The sequence below is a fragment of the Bradysia coprophila genome (assembly GCF_014529535.1).
Source record: "Bradysia coprophila strain Holo2 chromosome X unlocalized genomic scaffold, BU_Bcop_v1 contig_416, whole genome shotgun sequence".
Classification (NCBI taxonomy): domain Eukaryota; kingdom Metazoa; phylum Arthropoda; class Insecta; order Diptera; family Sciaridae; genus Bradysia; species Bradysia coprophila.
Genome location: NW_023503334.1, coordinates 769,646 through 797,479, shown reverse-complemented (window position 1 = coordinate 797,479; position 27,834 = coordinate 769,646). Strand labels below are relative to the sequence as shown.

Sequence of the window (27,834 nt, the reverse complement as noted above, 5' to 3'; positions counted from 1 at the left end):
TAGTCCGTAATCACTTTATCTTCGTCAGAATGCAGGGCATATTTCTGGAAAACGTTTTCTAACTTTCACGAAATTTCCAAAGTTTTTAAAGTTTCTACTAAAATTTAAAGAAATTTTAAGAGTGATATCGCCAAAACTTGAACCAATTTTGGGGAAAATCAATACTTGGGTTCGGCGATCCGGGCGAACCATAGCGCGTTAGATTCGTCTTTCAATTCTAGACAATACGTATCTTTTCCTTTTTTTATTAATTGTGTACTTTTGGTGTAAATTGGTAAAATGCAGGCACATGTCATAGGGTAGGGAAAACACTTTTTTAGTATTAACTCGAGGTAGACGATTTTTTAAAAGTTGAAATGTTGTGCGAATGTGCGCCTCTAAAAGACCTATCATTAGAGTATAGGCACGAGTCGGTGCCACTGTACGTTCGGGAGTAAAAAATGAAAGTATGGTCGATTTTCGCACAGTACTGCTGGCCTGCAACAGAAAGTTTCCGTGAAACCGACTATGGGGTGTTGTAGCTGGACACACTCACTATTATCCCACGTAAACTAATACTCAGAAAAATTGTGTTGCAGGCCAGGAAGTTGCACGAAGTAAAAAGTTGCCCAAATTTAACAAATTTTTTCATAATTTCGAGTTCAACGAACGGCGTTAAGGTCTGATTGTGATCAAAAATTATCCTAAAGTTATGTTATTTGCATTTAGTGATCATATCATGAGTCCAGGAACGAACAATGCCATTAATCTTTGTCTATATTAATGTGAGTGGTTTTTTTCAGTATGTCTGAAAATTTCAATTTTAAACCGCCTCAAAATATGGTATTAACTAGCCGATTCCAAAAATATTTTCTTTTCTTTTTTTTAAATCATTTTAGTGGTCCGGAAAAATCATCAAAGTTTGTATGGGAATATATGGGAAAAAAATTTTACTTTCATTGTTTACTCCCGAACGTACAGTGGCACCGACTCGTGCCTATACTCTAATGATAGGTCTTTTAGAGGCGCACATTCGCACAACATTTCAACTTTTAAAAAATCGTCTACCTCGAGTTAATACTAAAAAAGTGTTTTCCCTACCCTATGACATGTGCCTGCATTTTACCAATTTACACCAAAAGTACACAATTAATAAAAAAAAGGAAAAGATACGTATTGTCTAGAATTGAAAGACGAATCTAACGCGCTATAGCTCGCCCGGATCGCCGAACCCTTGTTTTCAAATTGGTTCAAGTTTTGGCGATATCACTCTTAAGGTATTGCAAAATGTTTTTGAAAAAGCTCTAGATTTTAACAATTAATACGATTTCTACAATTTCTATCTCAAAAATTCTATAAAATGTGCTGCAAGAAGCGGTGTAGAAGTAATTTCTCCTGAATATTTTTTAGGTAAGTCAACGCACTTCAAGTAAAAGTGATCATAGTCGACAGCTGCCAAATTTAGTACTATTTTGTATGAAATGATTTTTTTTACAGTGTTTAACAGTTGTGTGAGACACTCACGTTTCAGTACCCTATTTATTGTACATACCACTCATGCTTGAAGTGCATTGAGTAAGTACAAATCATTTTGTAAAATACATTCTACAAATGAGTAACCACTGCACTGCATTTGTTATTTGCGTTGTTATAGGCACTCTTCCTTCGATTAAGTCCGAGAGACGCAAATATGACGAAACGGACGGAAATGGACGTCGAAACGATTCAGTCGACATATTCCCATCTCTCTGGATTAAGCAAGGTATTGGGACCAGCCAGTAAAATGCAATTCTGACAAAAAATGCATAAGCCATCTGTCAAAAATTTATGAATTTATGACATTCGACTACTGTTTCGATCTGAGAGAGTTTGCTTTATTTAATATGTATTTCAAAAATACCATTTCTCATCAGGCCATGGCGGTAGTGGTAGTGGTGCTCTGTGATGTATCCAATACTTGACTATAATTGTTTGAAAAATGACTTACACGTGAAAAATGCTCTATACTAAAAATTGAATAATTTATTTTTTTGGTTTATGACGCAAATTACTCGAATAATTGGGCATTCTTTCATTTTTAAATGACAATGACACTCAGCTGCATATTATCATCATCATTTGAAAATAACAACACTATCCACAATGAAATTCAAACTTCCCACAATCATTCGATACAAATGATGAGTGCGTTTAAAGTTCGCCTTTACAGGACCATTATGAATTAATCATAATGAATATTGTACTAAACAAAGTTTCGACAAATTTATTCACCAACATTGTGATATGATTTTGCATTTTTGACAAAAAATAAACTAATTCGAAAAACCTCGGGTAGCGTTCAAATATTACTGGTGTGTTTTTGTGTCGAACAAAGTTTTGTTCTTTCTTTTATTTTATTCATTCAACTTTTAAACACGGGGAACTAAAACAATTCTTTTTGTTCGTTATAGTGATAGGCCAAGGTAGATATTGTTGGGGAGGTAATTCCATCCACATTATATCTACCTTGGAGTAGGCAAAGTATATCAACACTTAATGTAATGCAAATCCGCAGTTTGACATTTAGTTGAAACAATCTTTCGATTTTAGAACGGGGAAAGTGAAAACAGAAACTCAACATAATTCCGCTCTACTCACCTTGCCTAAAACGAACCAGGCCAATCAGTGATATGAAAATGTGACTTAGACAGCATTACGAAAATTAATTCACCTAAAAGTTTGGATCCATAATTTCTCTGATCCAATGAGTGTTTAAACTACTTTCAGTGTATATACTAGTGATTTGTTCTTGTTTTATTTTTATGCTGCTTTTTCCTTTCTTTAACATATGCTCGAACGGTTGCTAGGAATCTCGCGCCGCGTCATTCACAATAATTCACATTTTGACACATTTTGTAAGATGTCACTTTGTGAGTTATTGTGAATGACGCGGCGCGAGATTCACTAACACCGCTCGAACGTATGCTATAAATCGGAATAAAATGAAAATGAGGAAAAAAAAACCAGACAGTAGCGGTTAATTTTTGAAACGTCAAATAAGAGACCTAATACACCGTATGAAAATAAGCTCAACTGAACACTCACATAAATTAAATAAATCCCCTGCCCTGCTACAGGAAATGTCAAATTTCATACATAGAGACCTAACCCATCCATATTTATATGAAAACCGTTCTTCATGGATGAAAACGTGTTCGTTTGGCCAGCGAAAATTCATGTTTACAGTTATTCGAAACCTTCGGAACAAACCTATTATTGTAATTTTCAGAATCGCCAAATTACTCGTGTGTTTTACCAATGTGTTTTTGAAAGAATGTGTTAAGACACCTACGATCGCAGTTATCTTTATTGATTGATTTTAGGCTATTTCAGCCTACCTTTGTATGGACTATACTACGATTGACTTCTGCGGAAAGATTTTATGGTCAGATTTGAATTTCGCATTATGATACATATCGCACCTGGCAGACGTTTCTTCAAGTTTTATGTTGTGAATGTTATGAATAAATTCAGACAATTCTCAGTCAACGGTAACATCAAAATTTGTATTTGTTAAATTACAAATGCAGTCATCTTCGTAAAGAAGAATGAACATTAAATTCGAAAAGTGAAAACATTCAAAATGTCGAGATGTCTTGAAACTAACTTCCTAAATAAATCTCCAAAATTGCCATCAAATGGACTCGTACGTTCGGCATGAAACGACTTCACTTCTGTATGGATTACTGGATTCACTATCTGTCATTGTAACTTAGCCACTTTTAATTCTTTAAATTTAAATGGTGTTGTTGTTATAAATCCAAATTTACTTCAAATAAAAACAGTTTTAATGTGATTTAGACATCCAATATTCGTGTATAATCGCTATCGTTCGAACAAAATATAAGGAAAACGTGTTTCTGGAGCTGAATTGGATTTTTTCCCCGAGATTTGATTTCCGAAAAGTCTCCACACTTTTTTTTATGAAGTGTTAAATTGAAATATCTACCGCTAAGTCAGTCTGGGGCGAAGCGAAAAATTGAGTGAATTAATCGGTTTTAATTGGATGTTAAACTGTGCAAAACTGTTAACAATGTGTTCGGTGTGCGATAAAATCAATGGATTGTTGTAAAAATGCGATATCCGCACAATAATCGGGCCTTCATTTACTGTGATGACAGCCTATCGACCATAAACTAAAGCCAAACTAAGGCCTTCAACAAAAAAAAACCAAACACACATTTCAATTTTCTAAAAGCATAAACATATTGTGTGGCTTGAAGTTTCGCGAAAATTGTGCTTGTGACAAGGAATATATTGTTTGACCGAACAAAACTGCAAAAAAAAAATTGTTTAAAAGGAAAGAAAAAAAATTTATTCTAAATATCCAAAATGGTAAGTGGAATATACATTGCATGTATTTGTTTCGTTCTGTCATTCGGGAAAATGGTGTAGTACTGTTTCAATTACACTGCTGAATACTCTCATTCTCTCGCGATATTGGGCGTGAGAGCAAAATTGACTATTTTTTGCTCAAAAATAATTTTTTTTTAATTTTTTTTCAAAACGGTTCAATAAATTTATCAAAAATCTCAGTAAAATTTTTAAATGTGCGTAAAAATATATAAAATGTATTTATAAACTGGTAAAAATTCAGCAGTGCCATCACACATTTTTGTGTGCAGTTTTTTTTTCTACTTCGTTTCACAAAAAAAAAATGTTTTCGTCGTCACACCGCTTCGAACCAACCAACCAACAAAAAAAGAAGTGATTTTATTATGAAGAAGCTGTCATGTCATTTTTCCAGGTGCAATTAATCATAACGATTTTTGCTGCGGGTAATTAACAAAAATTTCAATATTAATCGTAGCCCAATATTGATTCACCAAAATATGTATGATCCAACAAATCGAAATTATTATCAGTTTCTTGAATGGGAAAATATTCAATGTGTGTGTTGTACTTGTACTTCTTTCGTTCGTTCTTTTCTTTCTTTCTTCTATTCGGTCACGGAAGTTTTGACTAATCTGTTCCGTAACAAAAATAACCAACAAACATCACAAAACCGGGGCATGTCACAAAATTGTGACCTGTGTTCCGAGGGGAGACATTTCAGTGAGAAATCAAAATCATTGTGCATATTATACCGCAAAAAGTCCGCTGAGAAAGAAAAAAAAACAACAAAAATTTATTCTCAAATATTTCATTTTCCGTCATACACCGCCATTTTGGATTCATTTGGATTTGATATAATTTGGTTCCTTTTGAATTTTACCATTTCTGCTTCGGATTTTATATTTTAATTACACCCAAAATCCAAAATATTTCGTCCAAAGACGGAAAAAAACCATCGCCAATTTAGTGTGCATTGCATTTAATCAGGGAATTTCGAATCGAAATAATTTGGATCGGAAATTTTTCAACGTAAACAATGAGAAATGTCAAATTCGGTTTGTTTCTCATAAAACTGTGCGAAGAATGGATGATTGAAGCATTTCCATTAACGATTAACTCGACCTGATTTAATTTCTGATTTTTTTGTTGCATTAAATTTGCCGAACTGAAAGTTCGCATTGATGCTATTAAAACCTTTAACCGTTGAACGCTCACAGTCGCAAAAAATCTTTGTCTCGTCCCTTACGAGACAGTGTCTCCAGAGTACTACAGCGAATGACTTGGACAATTTGGTCATCGGTTAGGCGCGTTTTGGACTAGACTATGACAATTTGGCCTTTCTGTTGTTTACCTGAAATGAATGAATGATTTTCAGCGATTACGTTGCACAGGGTATGAGAGGAATGTGTCTATGATTATATTAACCAAACAAACGTTTAAGAGCAAATAGCATCAATATTTCAAATAATTTGACAAAATAAATTCGACAATTGTATGGCAAATAATTAATTCTTTAATTAGTGAAGAAAAAATTACTAATTAACGCATTAATTAAGGAGAAATATAGAGAAAACAAAAATATTAGGCTGATCGATTGACGCTGTGACTGATGACATGTTTCATAAAATCAGTATTTGTTTACGTAGAATATTATGACGAATTCCATATTGAAATATTTCCTACCGCTCACGATGTAGTGGTCACGAAGCTCTATACGGTAAATTCGTTTAAAGCCCACAAAACCCCTTCTGGCAAATAATTTCAACAATATTCGTATCCTGATAGTTCCATGAAACCAATGTTGGATGAATTTCGATAGATAGTTTGTCGGTGATGGGGCATTTTGCACATATCGATTCTAATGTTTAGAATGCCTCAAAAACGTTCGTCAATCTGGTGTCTTTAACTCAACAATTTATTTTGGTTCGATTTTGGAATGTTTCCAGGATGAAAAAGGATGTACCAGAAATGGTTTTGTATAAGAAGTTGTAGTATAACGCAAAAATAGACATAGGACCACGTAGGGCAAGGGTACGGGGTATTTGAAGATTGTTTGCGGAGTGTCAAACAATCCATAGATTTTAGGTATAATTGTCAAAAAAAATTATTAAAAAGTTCTAGACCCACCACCACCAACAATAAAATGTTCTACATGTGACACCCCACTTGGTATACATACAGTTAGGTTACATTTTTGTGTTTTGTTTCTTCAGCTCAAATTAGAGAACAGAGATGAAGTGTAATTTTCGTGTTCCATCTTACAATAATAGCGAAGAATTATTGCTCTTTTTTCACCTTATTATTATGTGCGGCCTGTCTGTCTGTATGTTTGTTATCATCCAATATTACTGTACAAGTAAAACGAATGTTTAAATAATGATGATCATATTGAGACACAAAAATAAACTAACAACATGGATTAGACTTATCGTACAACACTGGTAATTAGCGTAATGTCATTTTTGTGTTTAGTTAGGCGAACGAAGCAAAATATTTTAGTGGAACTCGTACCGAAGGAGTCGTAATGTTAGATAAAATACAAAAAAAAACTTTTTTTATTCTCTTGGAATACACAGGCATATACGACTGTGACCGCAACCGAGAGAGAGAAAGAGAGATGTTTGATTATTGGCATAAAAAATTTGACTTTATATTATTACCAAGATAGCGGAATAAAATGTCATATGAGTAGTATGTTCTCTGTATTTACCTCGAAAATAGATAATAGTTATCAGACTAATTTAGTTTTATAGGCTAGCTGGGTGTACATATATATAATACAGTAATAAGGTTTGATATTGCGTTCTTCCTAATTGCGGAATGCTTCTAAATTTGTTTTTTATGTGCTTTGTTTTGTGACCAAATGTTTTTTTCTTGTCGTTCCATCGTTTCGTTTCGTCTTAAAGCTCAAACTTTATTTAGTTCCTATCCACAACTTTCGATCGATACACATCGACACACACACGTATTTTGAGTTGATACGGTGCCGGATATTGTGTCACTGTCAAATAGTTCTTCATAACACAGCTCGGTTAGGACGTTTTTTTTAGTAGTTGAGTATAGAACACACCATGGGATTTAATTCATTTCACCCTGTCAATCAGTTAGCAATAATCAAAGTCACATAAAAATAGATTGCGAATATGTCTGAAAAACATCAGAACGTTTTGTGTGGATGTTCGTCAGTCACGTCTGCGGTTTGGTCTTGTCGATCGAGAAAACAAATGCGTTGTATTCCCGCAAAATATATTTAGAACCGAATGACCAATGATCCCGATATGTATGAACAGCTCTTTTGTTACTCATAATCAGGAAGAAGTCTTATTCCGCCTGAGATAGACAGGGCATCACAAAACACTTCTCTCCGTAGCCAGTTGTATGGTTTGGTTCGAAATCAGATCATTCACTCAACAAATTAACAGGGAGCAATAAAACGTGTTGTTGCGATGCATTGTATCAGACTCGAAGTCGACATTAGAGAGAGAAAAAGTTGTAGTTTAAGGCTTCAGTTTGATCTTTCGTCAATCTGTTGGCCTAGTCTGAATTAACTGGTCTTGAACATTTTCTATACATTTTCGAATGGATTTTCTGTAATCAAAATATTTTTACTCTAAAGATGTCAGCCTTCCTTAAACTCACAAGGGTCAATCCCAGTCGAAAAGTCTGACGTTATCAGAGAATGCCTGTAATTTTGTAGAGTGGAGCCGTAGACGACTCACCGGTTTCCGACAGATCTGTTTATTTCCAGCTTTAAGACTTGTAGGAATAAATCTTCTGTAGAATTCATTCCTATCTGAGGCTCGTCTGTAACATAACAACACCACTCTGTATGGTTACATTTCTCTCACTCTACTTCCGATACTTTTAGTTGATTCGCCTTACAATTTTCTAAAAGCAAATCTGCTCTATAATTTCGGGAATACAGCATTGCGTTGGTATTTTCTAATTATCCTGTTTGCAGCCTCGCCAACATTTCGTAAATAGTCAAAGCAAATTTACATGAAAAACACGGTGCAATCGTTGAACGTAGATGAATCAATTTTTGAAATTTAACAATATCTCTTTGAGCATTAGTTCCGTTTTTAGAGGCGAGTGCACAGATCGTGAAAAATGCATGAAAAATGATTGCAAAATCAGAGTTTACATCAAGCGTGAAAAATGTTGTTGACAGATGAATGAGACAAATGCCAAATAGTTTTCACACTTGATGTAAACTCTGATTTTGCAAGCATTTTTCATGTCTTTTCGAACTGTGTACTCATCTTAAATAATGATTTCGCGATAGCATCTAAATCATTAATCTAATCAATGCAACGGACAAAGATTTGCTTCATGAAACATACGTTCCTTTAACTATTCTTTAAAAGATTCCAAACTTTTCCCAGGAATAACTCTTTCAACCATACAATATTTGATTGTTACTCAATAAATTGACAATATCGCTGTCACTGCCCTTACCACATCACAGTCCTGAAGAAATGTTTTATTTACATGATAAGTGCTTCAGATGCTTATTTTACAAACGGCGGATGTATCACGGTATCATTTGTATTTTATATCGTTACCAGTTTAAACACACACCAGCTAGAACTTCCTTTGTAGAATCAAATTTTGACTCAAGTCCTATTTTTTCAAAAATTTTATTTTCATGGGATTCAATTGATCCTTGATTTCTGGTGTGAAATTTTCCTGTGGAATCAAATTCAGCCTGAGTGCTCCCATATTTCCCCACTCTGTTATCAATACGAATTTCGGTTCAGCCGATAAAAATTAAAACTTCAATAACGGTGCACCGTGCTCTCGTTGACTATAAGCAGGCTGAAATTGTCTCTGCTTTTAACAAATATCGTAGGTCCCATTATGTGAAATTCGACATTAACATTAACCAGTAATGGAAACATTACTACTGTGTCACCTTACGCTTACTAAAGAATCTATTCCTTCAGATAAGTTAGTCGATTCAGGATAGATTCAATTGACAGCATAGTCGAAACTAATGAAGTAAAAGAGTTTGTATTTAGTCAGTTGAAATCAGTCAGATTAGAAATAGATAGCGTAGATAGTAGAATAAGTGATATGATTGTGTTTTGTGAAAGGTTGATTCAACCTGGTTGAATGATGTAACATTGTAAAGAATCAAATGGTATGAGACAGTCGGATTCCGATGTACAAATACTTGATGATTACGAATCACTTTTATCATCTACTGATAGGGAAAAGATTTTTGTTTTATAGACCGTTCCACATAAGAAGAAAAATGTCTATGCAGGTGTAGCCGGTACAAAATTACTTTATTATCTCAAGTTAGAAACCTCCACATCCACATCCATATGCGAAATAGACTTTCGGAAACGAACCGTAATCGTAATGAATAAATTTTCTATACCGAATTTTCGTAGATGGTAAACTATATGATAGTCGGTCCGGATAAGATACCGATAGGAAACAAAAAAGAAAATATTTAGTCATTCGCCTAGGTCATTGCGCATAATTGATTCCAGACGAAAATTGAATCGAAAAAGGTTTTTGTTTGTTTTGATAATTTTTATATGGTTATGAATGCCCTCCCCCCCACATAAATAGATTATACCGAAACATTTCCATTCCATTCATTCATTCATGGTTAAACAGTATAATTCATTAAAAAAGACAAGAGCCAGCTGATTGTACTGTAGACAGTCGCGCTGTATAACATACAAGATAAAGTTTATTGTGGCCGAAATTATGATTCGGTACGAGAAAAAGATATATCCTTATGTAACCGATTATTTTTCGCACCTGACTCTCTCTCTCGTTCGCATAAAATCATCTTTGAAGAAGCAAACCAAACGTGAAAAGAAATAACCCGAAACTGATTTTTTGTGTATGATAATATAACATACAAAGAGTACACTACCTACCCACCACCTACGGCGAAACCATTCAATTTATTTTAGATAAATAATTAAATAAACCAGATCACAGAAATTTTATGAGCTTGGATTTTGATGTTATAGTTTGTACAGGGAAAATTGTGTATACCAACGAACAAAGCATTGAACATTTAACATCAACTTAATTAGTTGCAATGTTTTTTCGTCGAAATTTTTTGTTTTATTTTCGAACGACACGAGTTATACGATTAGCATAGATCAGTAACTGTCTTTTCGATTGATTTTTTTCAATCAACTTTTCACTTACAACACCTCAAACTAAAAATTCAATTATGTTAATTTATCAATAAAATGTAGTGTGTGCACCTTTAAGAAAAACTTTATATTGCACAAGTGTAGTATATTATGTACCAGTTCCAACCGTTCCAACGTAATAATGTGGGATGTTAATGTTATAAAATCGAGATTTTACTTTGATTTTTTGTATCGCACCCAACTACTTATCCTCAATTTAATGCATACATAACTTTCGATACATCGGATCAGCTAATGGATAGGCTATCCGGTGGAAACTTTGGATTCCACGGTATGGAATACTAACTTATACGATCTTGTAGCGTTCACTAATGGGGAAACATGTATTGCCAATAACCGAAAGCAGCACATTGGAAACATATTTCAGATACCATTCCCATGTGTATTAGCAATGAAAAACATAAATTTTACAATTCAAACAGTTAAGAGATTGTTAATTGAATTGCTAGCTGATTTGTCATTTTAGCGTTGCATAATTTTATCGTGGTCAACACGTCATCTTTTCTTTTTAAAATAATATCCAGAATAACGGGTCGTTTGGGTTGTTATTCTCTTTAACGTTTAACATCTCCTTTTCCCATTACAACATCGATTACCATTTTTCGTATGTCTAGTCTACATTGAGCACTAATAAGTCTGAACCACCAACTCGAAAACTGACAAGCCAGCTAACGCATTATGACATAACCATTTGTTTGCTATGACGAATTGCATTAAAATTTGCATCTTATGCGAATATAAACATGCCCTATCTGTTCCAGTGTTTGCATCGAAATTACTTTGCTCGAATCGAATGTGTTCATTTTTCTTCCGACTTTTGATCGATTTTATGTGTAACATGTATATACATGCTATCCGTCTTTCAATTCGATATGAACCCGTGAGTGTAGTAACGGAAAACTAATATATCTATAGATTGCTGAATGGAAGCTGAATGTTTAACATTTTTGGAATTTTCGTTATCATTTCCAAGTTCTGCTTCGATTTCGCATCATAGAATTTCACTGTAACTGTATAGATGGTATAGGCGACCCGACCGAATTAATGAATTAACGTTTGCTACATAGTACACTTTATGGAAATGAGTATTGGCGAATATCCGAATACTTGAAGTGGTGTGCTTAACATAAACTGGCACTTTAGCGGTATGAAGTTAATGAATATTTTATCATATTAGACATGACAGACATTTGTGCTTTGTGTACGCTAAGGGAAAATTTAAATTTCTTCGTTTCGATTTTTTTTTTGCTATCATTCACACACGAAATTATCATTTATCGTCATCGACATCGTGTACATTTTGATAAGATTAATTTTGGAACATTTTGTTCTAAAATTAACGGTTTTATACGCGTCTTTGCCATCATTTGACTGAATGGAAGCTATGTGCCAATTCATTTACGCTTATCCATTTACAGACAGGAGATAAATTATTAACAAATTTTCGCGTAGTTTCTTTATTTAGCCGAGTACAAAGAATGCCAAGTCTCAGACGCTAATTCACAGTTATTCAACAGTTTTCTCTTGGCTTTATGTTAAATGCCGAAAGATTGAATCAATATATTCCAAGACTAGTATGCTCAAATCATCGGTTTTCGAGCGGAACATCAATAATTCTCCTATGAATGACGAATCTACCGAAAGACATTCTCCTAGGGTTGCATTACAGATTATCAGATCGTCAAAGTCCTGTGACATACTCGAGCTAGCCATAGTTATCGACTTGTAGCAATTGTTGAATAATCTTCCATGCGTAACATCGATTTTCGTCTACACGACGACTTTCTATTAAAAACAGACTTTCTTCTTGTATTGATTCGATATTGTGGATCGAACTCATACTTTCTAACGTATAAGGACTTTCGACTTCCATAAAATACTAAAGAGCGATTGATCTTCGGATTGTTTGCAAAGTCGATAAATATTTACTAAAGAAAACACCAAACAAAATCCGTTGCCTTACGATGAATAGAGCAAGAATTTATTATTTTGTTAAACTTAAAAATTAATTCCTCTGAAAAGCAATGCCCCAAAGGTATATCGCTGTATTTGTATAAGATGTTCTAATCAAATTATTTAAAAAGCTTTGTGCGAAAAAGATAACATAAAAGGTACAAAAGGCATAAAAACATACGGAAAACTTTTTCCTTATTATCGTTGAATACTCAAATGAAATTCCCGTTCGAATCCCAGAACATACACTTATACATACGTCTTTCAATCAACATAGTGCCTTTTCAATCAACGATTGATGTAAATTTTATCATATAGACGAACGACGTAGACCATTATTTTGCGACCCTAATTAAAGGTGATACGTTAGCCGGCTGAATTCATCGTCTATTTTGCATGCTTAAAGCTGACGTAACCGTTAAAATTTAAGATGGCTCATTCGTACATTCATACATGAAACTTCCAAGATATTCAAAATAAATACCGTTTCACATTCACGTTAAGTTTAGTCATACGCTATACCCACTCTAAACAAGAAAGTGTATAAAACAGCTAGCTTTAAATTTATAATTTTCCGAACATTTTTCCCTGCAAGCTGCTCGGAATCACACAGTGATATGAAACGAATATATATGCAGAGAAACTTGTCTACAAAACTTTATTGTTCGAGAAAAAACAAAACTAAATTTGTGTGAGCCTATCACATTTCTCTTGCTCAGGTATCATTTATTTATTCGGCTGGGATAGCTTTGATGCAATTTGTTGCATATGGCTTTCAAATTCGTCTCATACAAACATCTGAAAAGTTACCCCCTTACTAACATCTGAAAAGATTGAATGGCAATGAATTTGTTTTGCACATAAATTCTGACAGATTTTTTGTTGTACTTAGCACACTGCAGCGTATCAGTTGCTTGTTCCTATAAGGCCGCCATGAAAATGTAGGGTTTGAGAAACCTAACAAAAAGAAGACGAAAAAAAAATGTATTAAAATGATCAATGAGTTCATTGAAAGATAATTTATCATTTTTGTGTTAAGTACACGCTTTCCTCTGTGAGCTGTGACAACGTTAAAGAAAATATTTATTTGTTGATGTAATTAATATCCACGAGCTGTCGGTACAACATTACGGAATAATTTCGTTAATTAGAGCACTCTCATGATACCCGAGGACGTTTAACCACAATAATTATTATATCTTTTCGTATATTATAACTATACATAATGGGAACGGTCTGCTATGATTTCACAATTTATAATACTTAACCAATGGTATAGTTGGGAATATGCATAAATTGCTGCACTCAAATCTCATATGTACCCTCCTTTCTAGTTTAAACCATTATTATGCAAAGTGTTCTAAAAAAAGAAAACTTTTGTGTGGATTTGTTTATGTCTATACATACACTGTACATGAACATCAATGAGAAGAAGAGCACGAAAAAAAATCATAAATTAATTTGACACACCGTCGACGGCGTCGTCGTCATTGTCGTCGGTATAGGTGAATATATACTTTTTTTCCAATAAACAATCGCTTTCCGATTCTTGTAAACTGTTTGATAGACGAATGATTTATTGGTAACAATAAAATTTATTTTAATTGTAGTTTATTTAGACATTTTAAGCAGTCAAATGCCGAAGTACGTGCTTCGTATTCTAATCGGCTGATGTGAGCCAGAAAAAAAAAACAAAGAAAATTTTTATTTTATTGTAACAAACGAAAAGTGACATTAACTTTAGGCTTTTTGTTTTATTACAGGGTCATTATTAAAACAGCTATTGATATTCATGTCATAAAAATTGCATAGAGAACATGTTACTAAATAATCGTTTGCTTTTGATCGTTTGCATTGAAAGTTAATTTCATTTTTAAAATTAAAATTAATTTTATTTAGTTTGATGGAATGGTGAATGGAGTTTTTTGTTTGCTTAAATTGCAAATTCAGTATCTTCAAAGAGACATTACTGTCGCGATACAATCATTAATCTATTACTTCGTTTGTATAGCTCCAGGTGGATACAAAGTCTTTGTATTATAGAAAAACACTGTGAAGCACTGATAACAAATGTTGAGCTGCTTCAAAAAGGTTATTAGTACTATCATGAATAAAGTTTGGAATAGGTTGAGCGGTATCGAAAACTAGTTTGACCTGAAAGTTAAAGTCAAGTAATGTTTGGAAATGAATTTCACCTGACGTGCTTCTGGTTCCAATGAAACTTCTGAATTTTGGTTTCATGTAACCTCCCTCTCCTGTTAAATGTCAGCTCTAACAGAATAATGGCATTCCGGTTTCAAGTCGAATAGATCAACATTGACAGTGTAAAAGGTTCAGGTCAAAACGGTACTTCTTTACGTAATGCAAATACTCGAAATCACAAATGTTCCATTGTATACGTTCGGTTGAAACCATCGAGTGCAGCGCACCATAATTCATTCAGGGCAGCACTTCAGATTTAAAAACAGAATTATCTCACGGTTGAAATATTTGTACATTGTTTGGTCTATCATTATTCAGCACAGCACGTTCCATGAACTCTGTTGAAATTATCAATGCTATACTGAAGGTTATGTGACTTTGCATTCAATTTCACCCGAAAGTGGAATCATGTAATTTTTCTGGCCCGCTACTCATTTACATTACTTAAAGTACTTATGTATTTAGTCGAAAGAAAAGATTACCGGAAAATGTTTGATATGTTCCCTAAAATTCCTGAGTATCATCATCTCACACTAATACTTGCCGTGAATTTTACAATATCTTATAACGGACCCCTTTATGTGTCACTAAAATAACAGGCCAGCTATAGCGTATGTGGTTTAAACAAATCCGGTCGTGAAATATAGAATAGCACTACTTACTGGGATTCGTTTCTCTAGTTAAAATGACTGTCGAAGACAAACAACCACGCAACCTGCTCGGCGCTTTTGAATAGACAAAGACCGATATCACAATATTCTCAGATTTGAGAAAATAATGCCTTGTGATGGCTCTTACCTTTGTCATTAATTATTTTTTAGCAAAGGTCGAGAGCTCGTATGATGTTGGAAAAATTGAATTTCGAGAAATATCCACTGCAACTGATTACGGGCTGAAGTATTGATGATTTCAACAACTTATATAAAATAAAATTTCATAATCAGTCTCCCGAGTTTTCTGCCAATAATGAAATTTTCTTTGGTAAAAGGGAAGCTCAGCCAAAGTTATCATATTAATTACAAAACATTTCGATGCAATTTTCGCTCTATATCCGACTCCGATTTCACTACAGCCAGCAAATGATGATAGTGGTGGTGATAATATATGATTAAGCAATACCATTTCTGTTTTAAAATTCTTTATCCGTGCTCCTGGCAGATTCATCTACTATATGAAAAATTTATAGCTTTGTGGTTGGTATGCTATGCGTCCATCTGTTAAGATATTAGTAGGGATGGGAGACGTTTAAAGTTATCGATTATATCAATCGAAAGAAATTATCGATAATCGATTAATCATATCGTTATCGATAATTTAATAATTATCGATAATTATCAAAATATCGAAATTCGATAATTATCAAAATATTGATATCTTGATATTTATCTGAAAATTCATGATAATATATCGGAATATATCGATAAATATCGAATTTTCTGACCGAAATATCGATATATCGAATTATCGATATCTGGATAATTATCAAAATATCAATAATTATCGATTATCGATATTTTTTTGATAATTTTCGATAAAAAAAGTCAATAATTATCGATTATCGATAATTATCGATAATCATTATCATCATCGCCCATGCCTAGATATTAGTGGTATACAAACTTGAAGTAAGCAGCACTGAAACGGCTGTCTCATGGTATGAACTGTGTAAGGCAATTTCTACCATCCAATTTGACCAAAGATTTTCCATACATTCTTGACAAAAATTTTGCCAGTGCGATTCTGGAAATTCGGTATTTTAACTTCCAGAGGCAGTATAAATAACAGGACTTCACACGATCCGATCGATCTGCTTGTTGCTCTCTTCTACGTGTTTATTGTGTGATCTGTCTTCGGGTAAAGAGCAGTACAAATAACGAGTCTTGGCAACATTTCAATTACATGTCCACAAGCACACCACGAACCATTAACACTTACTCATATTAACTCTTAATGGTCCGTTATCAAAGCGATTACGTTACGAATATCGAATATACCTTCTGATCGTCTTCATAATGTTTAAAAATTAACGGCTCTCGATTCATGAAGAAAAATCTCTGTAAAAAAGGATCGACAGTGACGGAAAAAACATTTAATTGATTGAAACAGACACCAAATGATTTGACTAACATTCTTCATACTTATATTATTACAATGTAGACTGTTCGTTTGTTTTATACCTTAACTCATCGTTGCTTTTTCTTCTCTATTTTGCAGATTTAAATCAACCAAATTTGCTACGACTTATAAATGTATCGTCAAGGGAAACTAAATAGGAACACAATCAGTTAATCGGATATTGGCTCACAATTTTTATAAATCAGGGAACCGCAAACACCTAACAAACAAAAAAAGAAGAAGAAATTATCGTCCAAATAACAAAACGCTGTTGTTCAACGTTCAACTAAATTCTAAACACAAATTCGACGCGGACGTTTCATTTGGGACTTAACTACACGTTGAAGAGTAACAGTCTGAAATCTGAAACGCGTGAGCAGTACGACTGAATCATTTAATTGTGCAGCTAATCTTGTAATATCCAACAATTGCCAAGTTTATTGTATTTAGAGAATCGATATTTTTGTGTATCCGATTTAAGCGGTTGTTTTGCTTACAAATATTTTTGCTGTGTTCAAATTAATATTGAAAGCCGGAAAAATGTCGTCGGGAACGTTTGTTGATCGGATTGACCCATTCGCAAAGCGATCGCTTAAAAAGAAAAGCAAAAAGTCTCAGGGTTCGTCGAGGTATCGTAACTCGCAAGATGTTGAATTGCAACAGTTACCTCAACTAAAGGGTAAATTTGATTTGAACGGCGCTAAAGTCGATTTGAGCGATGTTCATTTCGTTTTCCATTCTTTTTTTCTGCATTACAGCTGACAGTTCCAGCATGGATCAAGAAGATTTGTTTATAAGGAAATTGCGACAGTGTTGTTTCTCATTTGATTTTATGGATCCCATATCGGATTTAAAAGGCAAAGAAATCAAGCGAGCTGCATTAAATGACCTTTCTACGTATATTACCCATGGTCGAGGTGTTCTTACCGAAGCTGTTTACCCAGAAATTATACGAATGGTAACAGATTTGTTGTGTGGTTGATTTTGAAATGGTTCTCATGATTTTGTTCGTTTTCTGTCATGAATACAGATTTCAGTGAATTTATTCCGAACACTACCGCCCAGTGAAAATCCTGACTTTGATCCAGAAGAAGATGATCCAACATTAGAAGCATCATGGCCCCATTTGCAATTAGTTTACGAAGTATTCCTGAGGTTCTTAGAGTCGCAAGACTTTCAAGCGACCATTGGAAAGAAAGTTATAGACCAAAAATTTGTATTACAAGTAAGTGGGCGGCAGCTTCAGCCCCATTCAACGCTACTATACGCACCCATTGAACACAATCCATTCCAATTTCAGCTCTTGGAACTGTTTGACTCTGAAGATCCGAGGGAACGTGATTTTTTGAAAACTGTCTTGCATCGGATTTATGGAAAATTCTTAGGACTACGAGCATTCATCCGGAAACAAATCAACAATATATTTTTGCGTTTTATTTATGAAACTGAACATTTTAATGGTGTGGGCGAGCTTTTGGAAATTTTGGGAAGGTAAATTTCAACAATTTTTTCTTCAACAAAAAGATACCGTAACCACAACGGCATTTTACGTGACTGTGGCACTGCACCGTACACTTTGACTGACAATTTTTGTTTTATCTCTCGTTCCAGTATAATTAACGGTTTTGCTTTGCCGCTGAAGGCCGAACATAAGCAATTTCTGGTCAAAGTGTTGTTGCCACTGCATAAAGTCAAATGTCTGTCGCTGTATCATGCACAGTTGGCATATTGTGTGGTACAATTTCTCGAAAAGGATGCAGTATTGACGGAACCGGTCGTCCGGGGTTTATTAAAATTCTGGCCGAAAACTTGTTCGCAAAAGGAGGTGATGTTTTTAGGAGAAATCGAAGAAATACTTGATGTTATTGATCCGCCACAATTTGATAAAATTCAAGAGCCACTTTTCCGTCAGATTGCAAAATGTGTGTCTAGTCCACATTTTCAGGTAAAAATTTATTTAATCGAAACACGATAAAATGTTCGACATTGATATTGATTGAGAAATTTAATTAATTTTCGCTGCGTTCGATCAATAGGTTGCCGAACGTGCACTATATTTCTGGAATAATGAATACGCCATGTCCCTAATTGAGGAAAATAATGCTGTAATTATGCCAATTATGTTTCCTGCACTCTATCGCATTAGCAAGGAACATTGGAATCAAACAATCGTTGCGCTCGTTTACAATGTTTTGAAGACGTTTATGGAAATGAATTCAAAATTATTCGACGAACTAACCGCCAGCTATAAAGCGGAAAGACAAAAGTGAGTATTTCAATTCGATTACGATTACGATTGATGATACTGGGTAGTCAAATTGAGTATTTGTGATGTTAAAATGATCAATGATATTCAAGCGGCTAGTTTCAGTCCTGTATTGACTGACTGATCCATTCAAAAGATGAAAACATTTTTCAAAGTTGAGATGAGTAACCAGAATCAATCGAATGCTGGTGATACGACGGTTTCTATCGATTTTGTCTTCATTGAACGGTATGGCTTTGACAAACACGCATTACATCAATTCAATGCTATCTACATAGAAACGAAAGTCAATCTTCCAAGTCAAACATTTTCGTGGGGCCCCTCCACTCAGCAGGGATTTAACATTTCTATAATCGAAAAGCAACTAATGGCTCGTAGCAAACATTTGTTCAATATTGCCGAATTGAAGCCTGTTGCAATCCATTTGTAAGTTCGAGGTACCCTTACCCTATACCAACCAATGCAATTCATTCCAATCAACGATTTCCCCACTCGTCCAGATTTTGTACTATTGAGACTATTCATCGTCTCCCTCTACAACTCGAATGTCAGTGAGAATGCGTACATTGTCACACAGTATTCCGTTTATAATCGCCAAAGATAGTTGAAGCAATGCCAAAAAGTTGACTATGTGATAAGTCTCTGTAACCAATTCTGACGTCTGAGCTGAAAAACTTTTTTTTTACGGAAATGAAAATGAATTTTCATTAGTACCCGGGGACACTGTAATTCGAAATTTAATTACAGTTGCCAAAATTCCAGAAATTTCTGTTCAGCGTTTTATCCAATTTTAACGCAGTTCATCCTACATTGATTGTGATGATGCATTGTCGAAATTGGCAATGAATTCTTATGTTGTCGCTGACAAGAAACAAAATTGATGAGGGACGAATTAGACTGAAAACGAATGCGAATATCCAGCCACAGCCAACAACCTATTTGCCAATTATCAGTTTTCAGTTACCAATAATTGTGATTGTAGTGAGCACAGGGCAAAATTAGAAACTCAGACATCATACTTTTCCTAATTTTGAGGCTATGTCGGACGGCGCATTTCGTCATTTGGGACAACAAGTCCTCTTTTAGACACAAAATTTTGGATTTTCTACCATGGGTGCTAAGAATGGTTTCAAACCATGACTTTGTGAGTCAAAAGCCGTTTGGGTCACTGGTCTATTAGACTGGGAGGTCCGCAAGTACTATTCAGCAATTGCCTACTATTGAAGACTCAAAAATCTCACAGATTCCCGCGTCGTTCGCTTTCACATATAAATAAAACTGAAATTCTGTTGAAATTCTAAAAAACTTTTTTTTACACTTTACCAGAGAAAAGAAACGAGAACGTGAACGTGAAGAACTTTGGAAGAAATTGCACGATTTAGAAAATAGTCGTACAAGTAGTAAAAAGAGCGAATCAACTAGTGATTCTACACAGCATCAGCAAAACAATAAATCATCGTTAATTAATTCAAATCCCAGCTCGTCATCACCCTCAACACTATCAACCACCAATACTGTTGGCGGTGGCACCAGCAATCCGTACAATATGAAAAAAGAAATTATTGTACCGAAGGAGGAATAACACAACAAATACAACCGATATCTACATTAATATTTATCAATGACGTTCAAGATGGACATTAAAAAAAAAACAAAAAAAGTAAGAGGAAAGAAATAAATAAAAAAATGATGAAAATGGAAACATAAAAAGTATAAAATTTAAAAAAAGTAAAGTAAAAATATAAAAAAAAAATTAAAAATTAATAAGAGAAGAAGCTGCTGATTGCTCTATTCAATTCTCATTCAATAATTAGCCGGAGAAATATGATTAACTGCATATTGATTAATTAATTAAAATAAATGAAAGAAAAACGCAAAAAAAATATTTAAAAAAAGGAGGAGATGAATATGGAGGATAAAATTTGAATTAAAACAAAAAAGAAAAAAAAAACACAAAAAATAGAAATGCAGAGATATGAGAATGTGTTAATTAATACAAATTGACATTCACCTCAGACTGATTTCACTTAAAACATAAAAAAAAAAAAATTCGTTGTGTACACGCTTCATGATAATAACAATAATAATATGCCGGTGTGTAGATCTCCTAATGCGGACAATTTTTTTTTAAACTTTTATTTACAACACTGAACAACAACAACTCTCCTTTCTTCTTTTTCTCGTTTGCTTTTCTTCATAATAAATCCTTTGAAGTCAACATCTTATTATATTCAAATGTTTTGTGATGGGACGCTTTTTCTTAACCGTGATGCCTAGAGGCAACAACAAACTCATCGAAAATGAAACCAAAGTCAGTCTTTATTAAACAATTCACGCGCTCGTTTAAAGAAAGAGAAAATATTTTTTTTCCACGTTTGGGGCCAGAATCTGTGTCGCAAAGCATCCATTTCTTTGAACTTGGTCTTAACGCTTCTCTCTTTTTACTTGCCTTCTTTTCTCTGCTCGCAATTTTTTTTTATCAAAGGAACGATTTGTTTTCATTTGAAACTATTATCCGGTTGAGTTGTTCTTTGAACTGATAATGGTAAAAGGGATGCTGTGTGAATCGGGATGAATATTCTAAACAATAGTTCTACGAGTATGCTCGAAAGTGCATCGCTATTTCCTAGAAAATTGAAGCATCCGTGCTGACACCGATAAGCAATCATTTGATTTAAAAAAAAAATCTTACTCAATATTCATCATGCCTCAGGCTTAATTACCAAATGGACTGCATCACGATCAACTTCACAGACAAGAATATGGATTTGCTTAAAGTTAAATAATTAAAAGTAATTTTGACGACATCTAATAAAACAATGGTTTGAGAAACTGGCAGTTAGAATCATTACAAAAGTCAACTTCTAGTTACCCCCATTCAAGTTAACTTTACACGTTTTTCATTAGTGATCCCACATTTCTTAAGATTTTTTTATGAGCAGCTCTACGGTGTAACATAGTTTTGTTAAGTTTTACGCCAACGGGTTGCGAGCCTCAAAGAAGTTGTTCAAAGTGGAGTGTACCAAAAATGTTGTATAAATGTTGTCGAAGTAGCAAAACAGTGTAGCCTGCAAAACTTATATTGCAATTTTTGAATAGATTTTTAGTAGATCTGTACAATTGGAATTCCGTTCAACAATTAGTAGTGCGGTAGAATTGTTTTTTTTTTTTTCATTTGTTAGAGTATTGCTTGACCTAGAAACACGTAGAAACAGTTACGACCCATTGTAATGGAAATAATGATTAAGTCCCCGGGTGTAAATAGAATCCTCAATTTGTCGAAATGATCGTCCACACATCTCGAGTGCTGTTGCATTTCGGTAAGTGAGGTTATTCATTTCGGCACTTTGAAAATTTTTGAGTTTGTCTTAAGAAAAATATTCGTTTTTTGTGTGTGTGACGCGCCATAAGAAACACATTTGGTTTCGTGAGGGACTGACTTTTTCGCCGAAAAATGTAATGTCGATTGAATGCAGCAGGAACAGTCTTATTAACTAATACATTCTCATATCTTCGTTGGAATATAAAAACTATCTACAAAAAACAAGAAGGAAAAAATAAAATAAAAATAATAAAAAAATTGTCGTGGAAAAAAAAACATTTAAACAAGAAAAAAGGAAAATATTTAAAAACTGTATATGTTGTAGCTTTATGAAAAGTTTTTAAAAAACTGAGAATTTATCATTTGTCTTTCAAAAAAAAAAATGCTTGAATTTCACTTTGTAGACATTACAAACAAGACTATTTTGACAAACAAAATTTCTTTTTTTTTTATAAAATAGAAGAACACACAAAAATCACATTATTTTAAATAGAAAAAAAATGAATAGAAAAAACACAAAAAACACTCATGCAAACTGATTTAAAAGGAAAAAAATTGATGAATGAAAAACACATTTTCACCGGAAACAAAATGTTGAACCGTATATTGGCGATGTTATACAACCATTCTTTTTGCTTCTTTCATTTTATCATTCGCTGAGTTTTTAGGTTGAATCTGCAATTTCAATTGAACAGTTCCATTTAAATTGCTTGAATCGCTCAAACCTTCCATCAAATTTTTTCTTACTTTTTTTGAGTTCGTCGTCGCGACAACTTGAACCAAATTCATGGTTGATTCATTCAAACTATTACATCTTTGGCCATCTTTCAATTTTTCCAAAACTTTGACACATTTCGGTCAACTGTAAATCAGAGCTTAAATTCGTCTGTGAATCACATTTGTTCACGGACCGGCTAGTCATGGTATGCTAAAATATCAAATACACACGTACCACAGTTGATCTTGAGATGAAGATATGGTCCATTTTTGAATAGTAGTCCCACGATCAGAAAGTGAACCAAGTTGGTGTTCATAGCTTTACATAGCTGGATAGTGTCTTGCTACACATAGCGACGCAAAAGAGACTTAAATTAAATTTTTCTTTTATTGTACTGTATAAAAATTCGGATTAGATCTCCTTCGTGTCGCTGTGTAGCAAAAGTCCTTTGTGATACATGTGCGATTACGCACTACATCCTGTCACTAGCACTCAAGGTCGCAGGTAAATTGTAAAACTACACGTGGGGTGCTTAAAGAAACACATATCGTCGAGTGGCATACAATTTTTACTCTTCGTCACTGAGTGAGAATTTCATTTTGTTTTTAAACTTCGATCTCAATTATACAACAACAAAAAAAACGCGACAGAGTGGCATGATATTTTTTGGTTGGGTAGTATCATAAACTGTTCACTTTTCGGTTGACCCAGTATCGCGTGCGAGAATTTTGAATTGAAAGACGAATAGAGTCGACCTATGGACTTTACTTTAACCATCGAATCAAGTTCACGTTTCCGCGATATTACTGTAAAATTCTAGTGATTGTCAACGAACGCATTATTTCGTTACGTAAAGTCTGTGTAATAAATAACAAAGTAATTGAAATGCCAGCCTAAAAACCTCAACATGGTCAAACACTACATAATAATTGTATTCTTCTATTATTTGGAACGATTTTTTTTTTCTTATTTTTACTTTTGTGCTGTCTGCTAATGTAAAATCATTTAATTTTTATATATTGGTACGGTCATATAATTTTCACTTTTTTTCTTCTTTATTTTCTAAGCCGTTTACATTTAGAAATATAAAATTTAAGATGTTCTAATGTTTTTAAAAATGAAATTAAAAATTATTTAAAACTAAAAACAAAAACCAAAAAAAACAACACAAAAATGTATGCGACAATTTCCGGTTCATTTGGTTTTATTTATTTCATTTCTTTTCATTCTTGTTGTTCTTTTTCGTTCAATGTTTGTTACCCCTATCGGAAGGGAGAGCTAGTTGCGCAGCAGACTGAAATCGGTCTCCAAGGTGCAATGCATTTTTTGAAAAATATTTTTTAGTCCCTGAAGTTAGCACAAGATTCTTACATCGTGTGCAACTCTTGATATGACAGGATTTCCGTCCTAAAGCCCTTGATATATCAAGATCACCATCTAATTTTTCTGAAGGGTCTAATCAATTTTAAATCACCGTAAGTGAGCAATCAGCTGGTGACCTTGAAAACGTGAATCTATCAAGACTGTGGAATTTGAATCGTCATACATCCAACTTTGAACAACACTTGATGTAAGAATCGTGTGTTTCAGGTATACACAAATCTGAGAAAATATCAAACTGGCACTCACTTCCAGAAAATCACGAATTTACTGTGAATGAATGTCACCGGAAAATATTCTCCAAAAAATGGTCCCTATCGATGTCGATCTGTGTTGTAAGATTAGGTGAGAAACGGTCACAGTTAATTGGATTAGCGCCATCATTAGTGACGAAAGCCGTACTACTTCTGTTTCAAGCGCTTCATTGGTCGCCTTGAGCATATGTGAAGTCACGTACATAATTCAGCTTGAAAATGAAATTTAATTTCTCGGGTTTTATATTGTGTCTTTGGCTTCGACTTACATCAATAAAAGCTAAACGAGTACTGGAATTTTCATACCTAGTTATGTAAGTGACAAATCAACTAGTTTCTTTTAGATTTTTTTTTTGTTCTCAGCCTTGCCACCCCTAAATCCCTTGACTTCAATTCTTCCACATTTATGTTAGTTTTCTAGTTGACGTTGGTGATTTTTCGTTTTTGTGTTAAAATAAATGTTTTCAGCATGTAAAACCTTGACCCCCATTGTGATGCGGATTGAAATTGTGATGCGGACTTCGTCCTGGCTAGTGGCCACTAGTCGATAGCGATTGAAATGGATTCTATTGAATTTTTTTTTGAAAATTATTTGGAAAGTAGAAAGAACTTGGCTGAGGATGCCGTTCCAACGTTTCAGTACCTCAATTAAGGATCGGATCGATAATAGGGTGAGCAACATTGAGGGATATGATCTTAAATCAGTTTTAAAAGAAAGAAAAAATTAAGAAATGAATCAGCACTGACTGGCGCTGGCGCATTTATAACCAACATGTGTTGCACATTAACCTTATATTTAGATGAAGAAACAAACAAATGTCCGGTCCATCAAACGAAAAAAAAAACTGATTGATAGAAACTTATATGCGACATTGTCAAGGCAATATCAAACGTCACTAAAATCGACGTCACAAACGTCACGACGCTTTTTCTCGACGTAGAGCTAAAAAGTAGTGATAAAAATCCACAAATTTATTTCATTTCAACAGCAAAAATCAATGGCAAGGTAATTTAAAATCGTAATCACGCTGTGCCGATGAACTTTAAAAAATGGCCCACAAAACTTTGAGCTTTCTACCCCTGCCGTTATTTCTACAGCAAGAAGTCATCAAAAAGTCAGAAACAGTAAAGGCAAATAAAACCTCTGCGATGAAAAAGCAATGGCCCGAAAAGTGTTAAGTGTTTCGTTGTGTAGGGTGCTTGATCAACCGTTCTTCACTGCTTGAAAATTCATCAAGGCCATCGATCCGCTGGAATCGGACACAAATATTTTTTTCTGTAAGTATGATTAACGAATTGAACAAATTGACCTGTTACGGTGAGGTGAATAGAGAATCTACTGGATTACTGAAACGTAGCGAGATTCTGAAGAAAATTTAGATTGTTGAGTCAATTTACTTATTTTTCATTCAAGTATATGCTGTACAGATTGACATAAATCTCCATTCTTTCCGTTCGTAATTTTAATTTAATAAAGGGAAACAGCAACAAACTTGCCAACTAAAACTCATTTCAGTTTAAAATGCAAAAGAACAAAAGGGAAAATTATTAAATTCATGAAATTTCGTAGAAATGTATTCAAAAAAAGACAACTTAGCGACTCATATCAATTTTAAATGTGTAGGTATTTCGATGTTTTTATCTAAAAAAGATCTGCTAAACTAGAATTTTAAAAGAATGAAAAAAAAAATGTATTAAAACTGCCTTAGCCTTGATGTTAATTTTATTGAATTGAAAGAGAAAAGTTATTTGAACGGAGAAGATTGCAGAAGAAAAAAAAAACTTACAAAAAATAATAGGAACCGCTTTCATTTCCTATATACTAATATGTTTAACTTATAAGCAATCGCCACAGACAACAACAACAAAGTAAAAAAAAATGTTTTATTACAATTCCTGTTATAAATGGATATAATGCCACCCCCTCCCCTGCGATCACATACCGCTGCGAATGAACATGCATAATTACCTCCTTATATAGTAATCTTCACACGAAAATCGGAAACAGAATACCATCAACATAATAATCGAAATATATATGGAATGTATGTTTTGAATAAAACGTATGAAAAAAATTGAATTGAACATAAAAGAAACCACTTCCAAGACAATCAATACACACAATGTAGTTTTGGAAGGGCACCGAGACTCTTTGCAAATGAAAGTAGGAAAAATATGAGATAAAAAATGAAGTATTTTACCATGACCTAGAACTAAATATGATAAATATTAATAAAAATACAAAAAAATAATAATTAAAAACACAAAAGATACTAAACTGAATTAACCTATAATTTTCCAACTTTTCCACATAAAAGAAGAAGAAAAAATGAAAAAAAAACAACAACAATGTCACATAATAGGGTTTATATATATAATGAAAAGATAAGAAAATATATATTTAAATTATATAAAAATGAGGATGGACGGATAGAAAAAATACACAAAATAATTTAAATGAAGAGAAAAGGGAAGAAGAAAAAAAAAATAAAAAGAAACTGCTTACTGTTGAATACTATATATAAATGAAAATATAAAGTGAAAATGAAAAATTAAAAAAAATTTGTTAAATAAAATTAAATTAAAAGAAAAAAGAAGAAAAAATTAAAAATAATATTTAGGTTTTAAGTGAATTGTAGGAATATTTTTAAGTGTTTTAAAAAGAAAGGAAAAAAGAAAAAAAAACAAAAAAACAAAAATCAATGAATTTAGAAATTGAAATATTTGTTCTGTTTATAAAAATTAAGGAAACAAAAAAAAATATTTTTTTTTCTCTAAAAAAATCTTCGTTGTTTATACATCAAGTTCATAATTTCACCAAGGAATGCCCTTAATACCCTAAATTCATTATAGACAACGGCACAAGTCCACTTTATACAATAAACTATCGATCCAATTCAATATTTTCTTTTCGAATTTCAAACGTTACAAAGCATAATTTCGAGGGAAGAATGGTTCATAATAACTGTTTTACCTCCGACAACGTTCTTCTTAAGCAATTTAACATTTATGTTCCGAAACTTGTGTGCACATTAGAATGGTCATTGTAGAAAATAATAGATGCGAAGCTTAATGTAAATCGT

General features: G+C 33.5%; 1 protein-coding gene and 1 long non-coding RNA gene across 3 annotated transcripts; both read left to right on the top strand.

The window, feature by feature from the left end:
• The first annotated feature begins 70 nt into the window (after positions 1-70).
• On the top strand, positions 71-27,092 carry LOC119069985. Its single transcript, XR_005086441.1, has 3 exons — positions 71-81; positions 7,515-7,524; positions 25,932-27,092. It is a non-coding gene; the product is annotated as an uncharacterized LOC119069985 (long non-coding RNA).
• Positions 3,708-23,097, top strand: LOC119069966 (serine/threonine-protein phosphatase 2A 56 kDa regulatory subunit epsilon isoform). Of its 2 annotated transcripts, none has more exons than XM_037174200.1 (8): positions 3,708-4,353; positions 16,911-17,490; positions 17,570-17,769; positions 17,842-18,036; positions 18,112-18,302; positions 18,423-18,756; positions 18,848-19,077; positions 20,404-23,097. In XM_037174200.1, the coding sequence occupies exons 2-8, from the start codon at positions 17,352-17,354 to the stop codon at positions 20,657-20,659; spliced, it is 1,545 nt and encodes a 514-aa protein (XP_037030095.1). In that variant the 5' UTR covers positions 3,708-4,353; positions 16,911-17,351; the 3' UTR covers positions 20,660-23,097. The 2 variants fall into 2 exon arrangements, with proteins under 2 accessions (XP_037030095.1, XP_037030096.1); XM_037174201.1 differs by lacking the exon at positions 3,708-4,353 and adding an exon at positions 4,417-4,796.
• Positions 27,093-27,834: the final 742 nt, after the last annotated feature.

Coding starts and splice junctions, on each gene's coding strand:
- LOC119069966 (XM_037174200.1), top strand. CDS start 17,352: ATGTCGTCGGGAACGTTTGTTGATCGGATTGACCCATTCGCAAAGCGA. Junction 18,037..18,111: donor ACCAAAAATTTGTATTACAA/GTAAGTGGGCGG, acceptor TTCCAATTTCAG/CTCTTGGAACTGTTTGACTC. Junction 19,078..20,403: donor TATAAAGCGGAAAGACAAAA/GTGAGTATTTCA, acceptor ACACTTTACCAG/AGAAAAGAAACGAGAACGTG.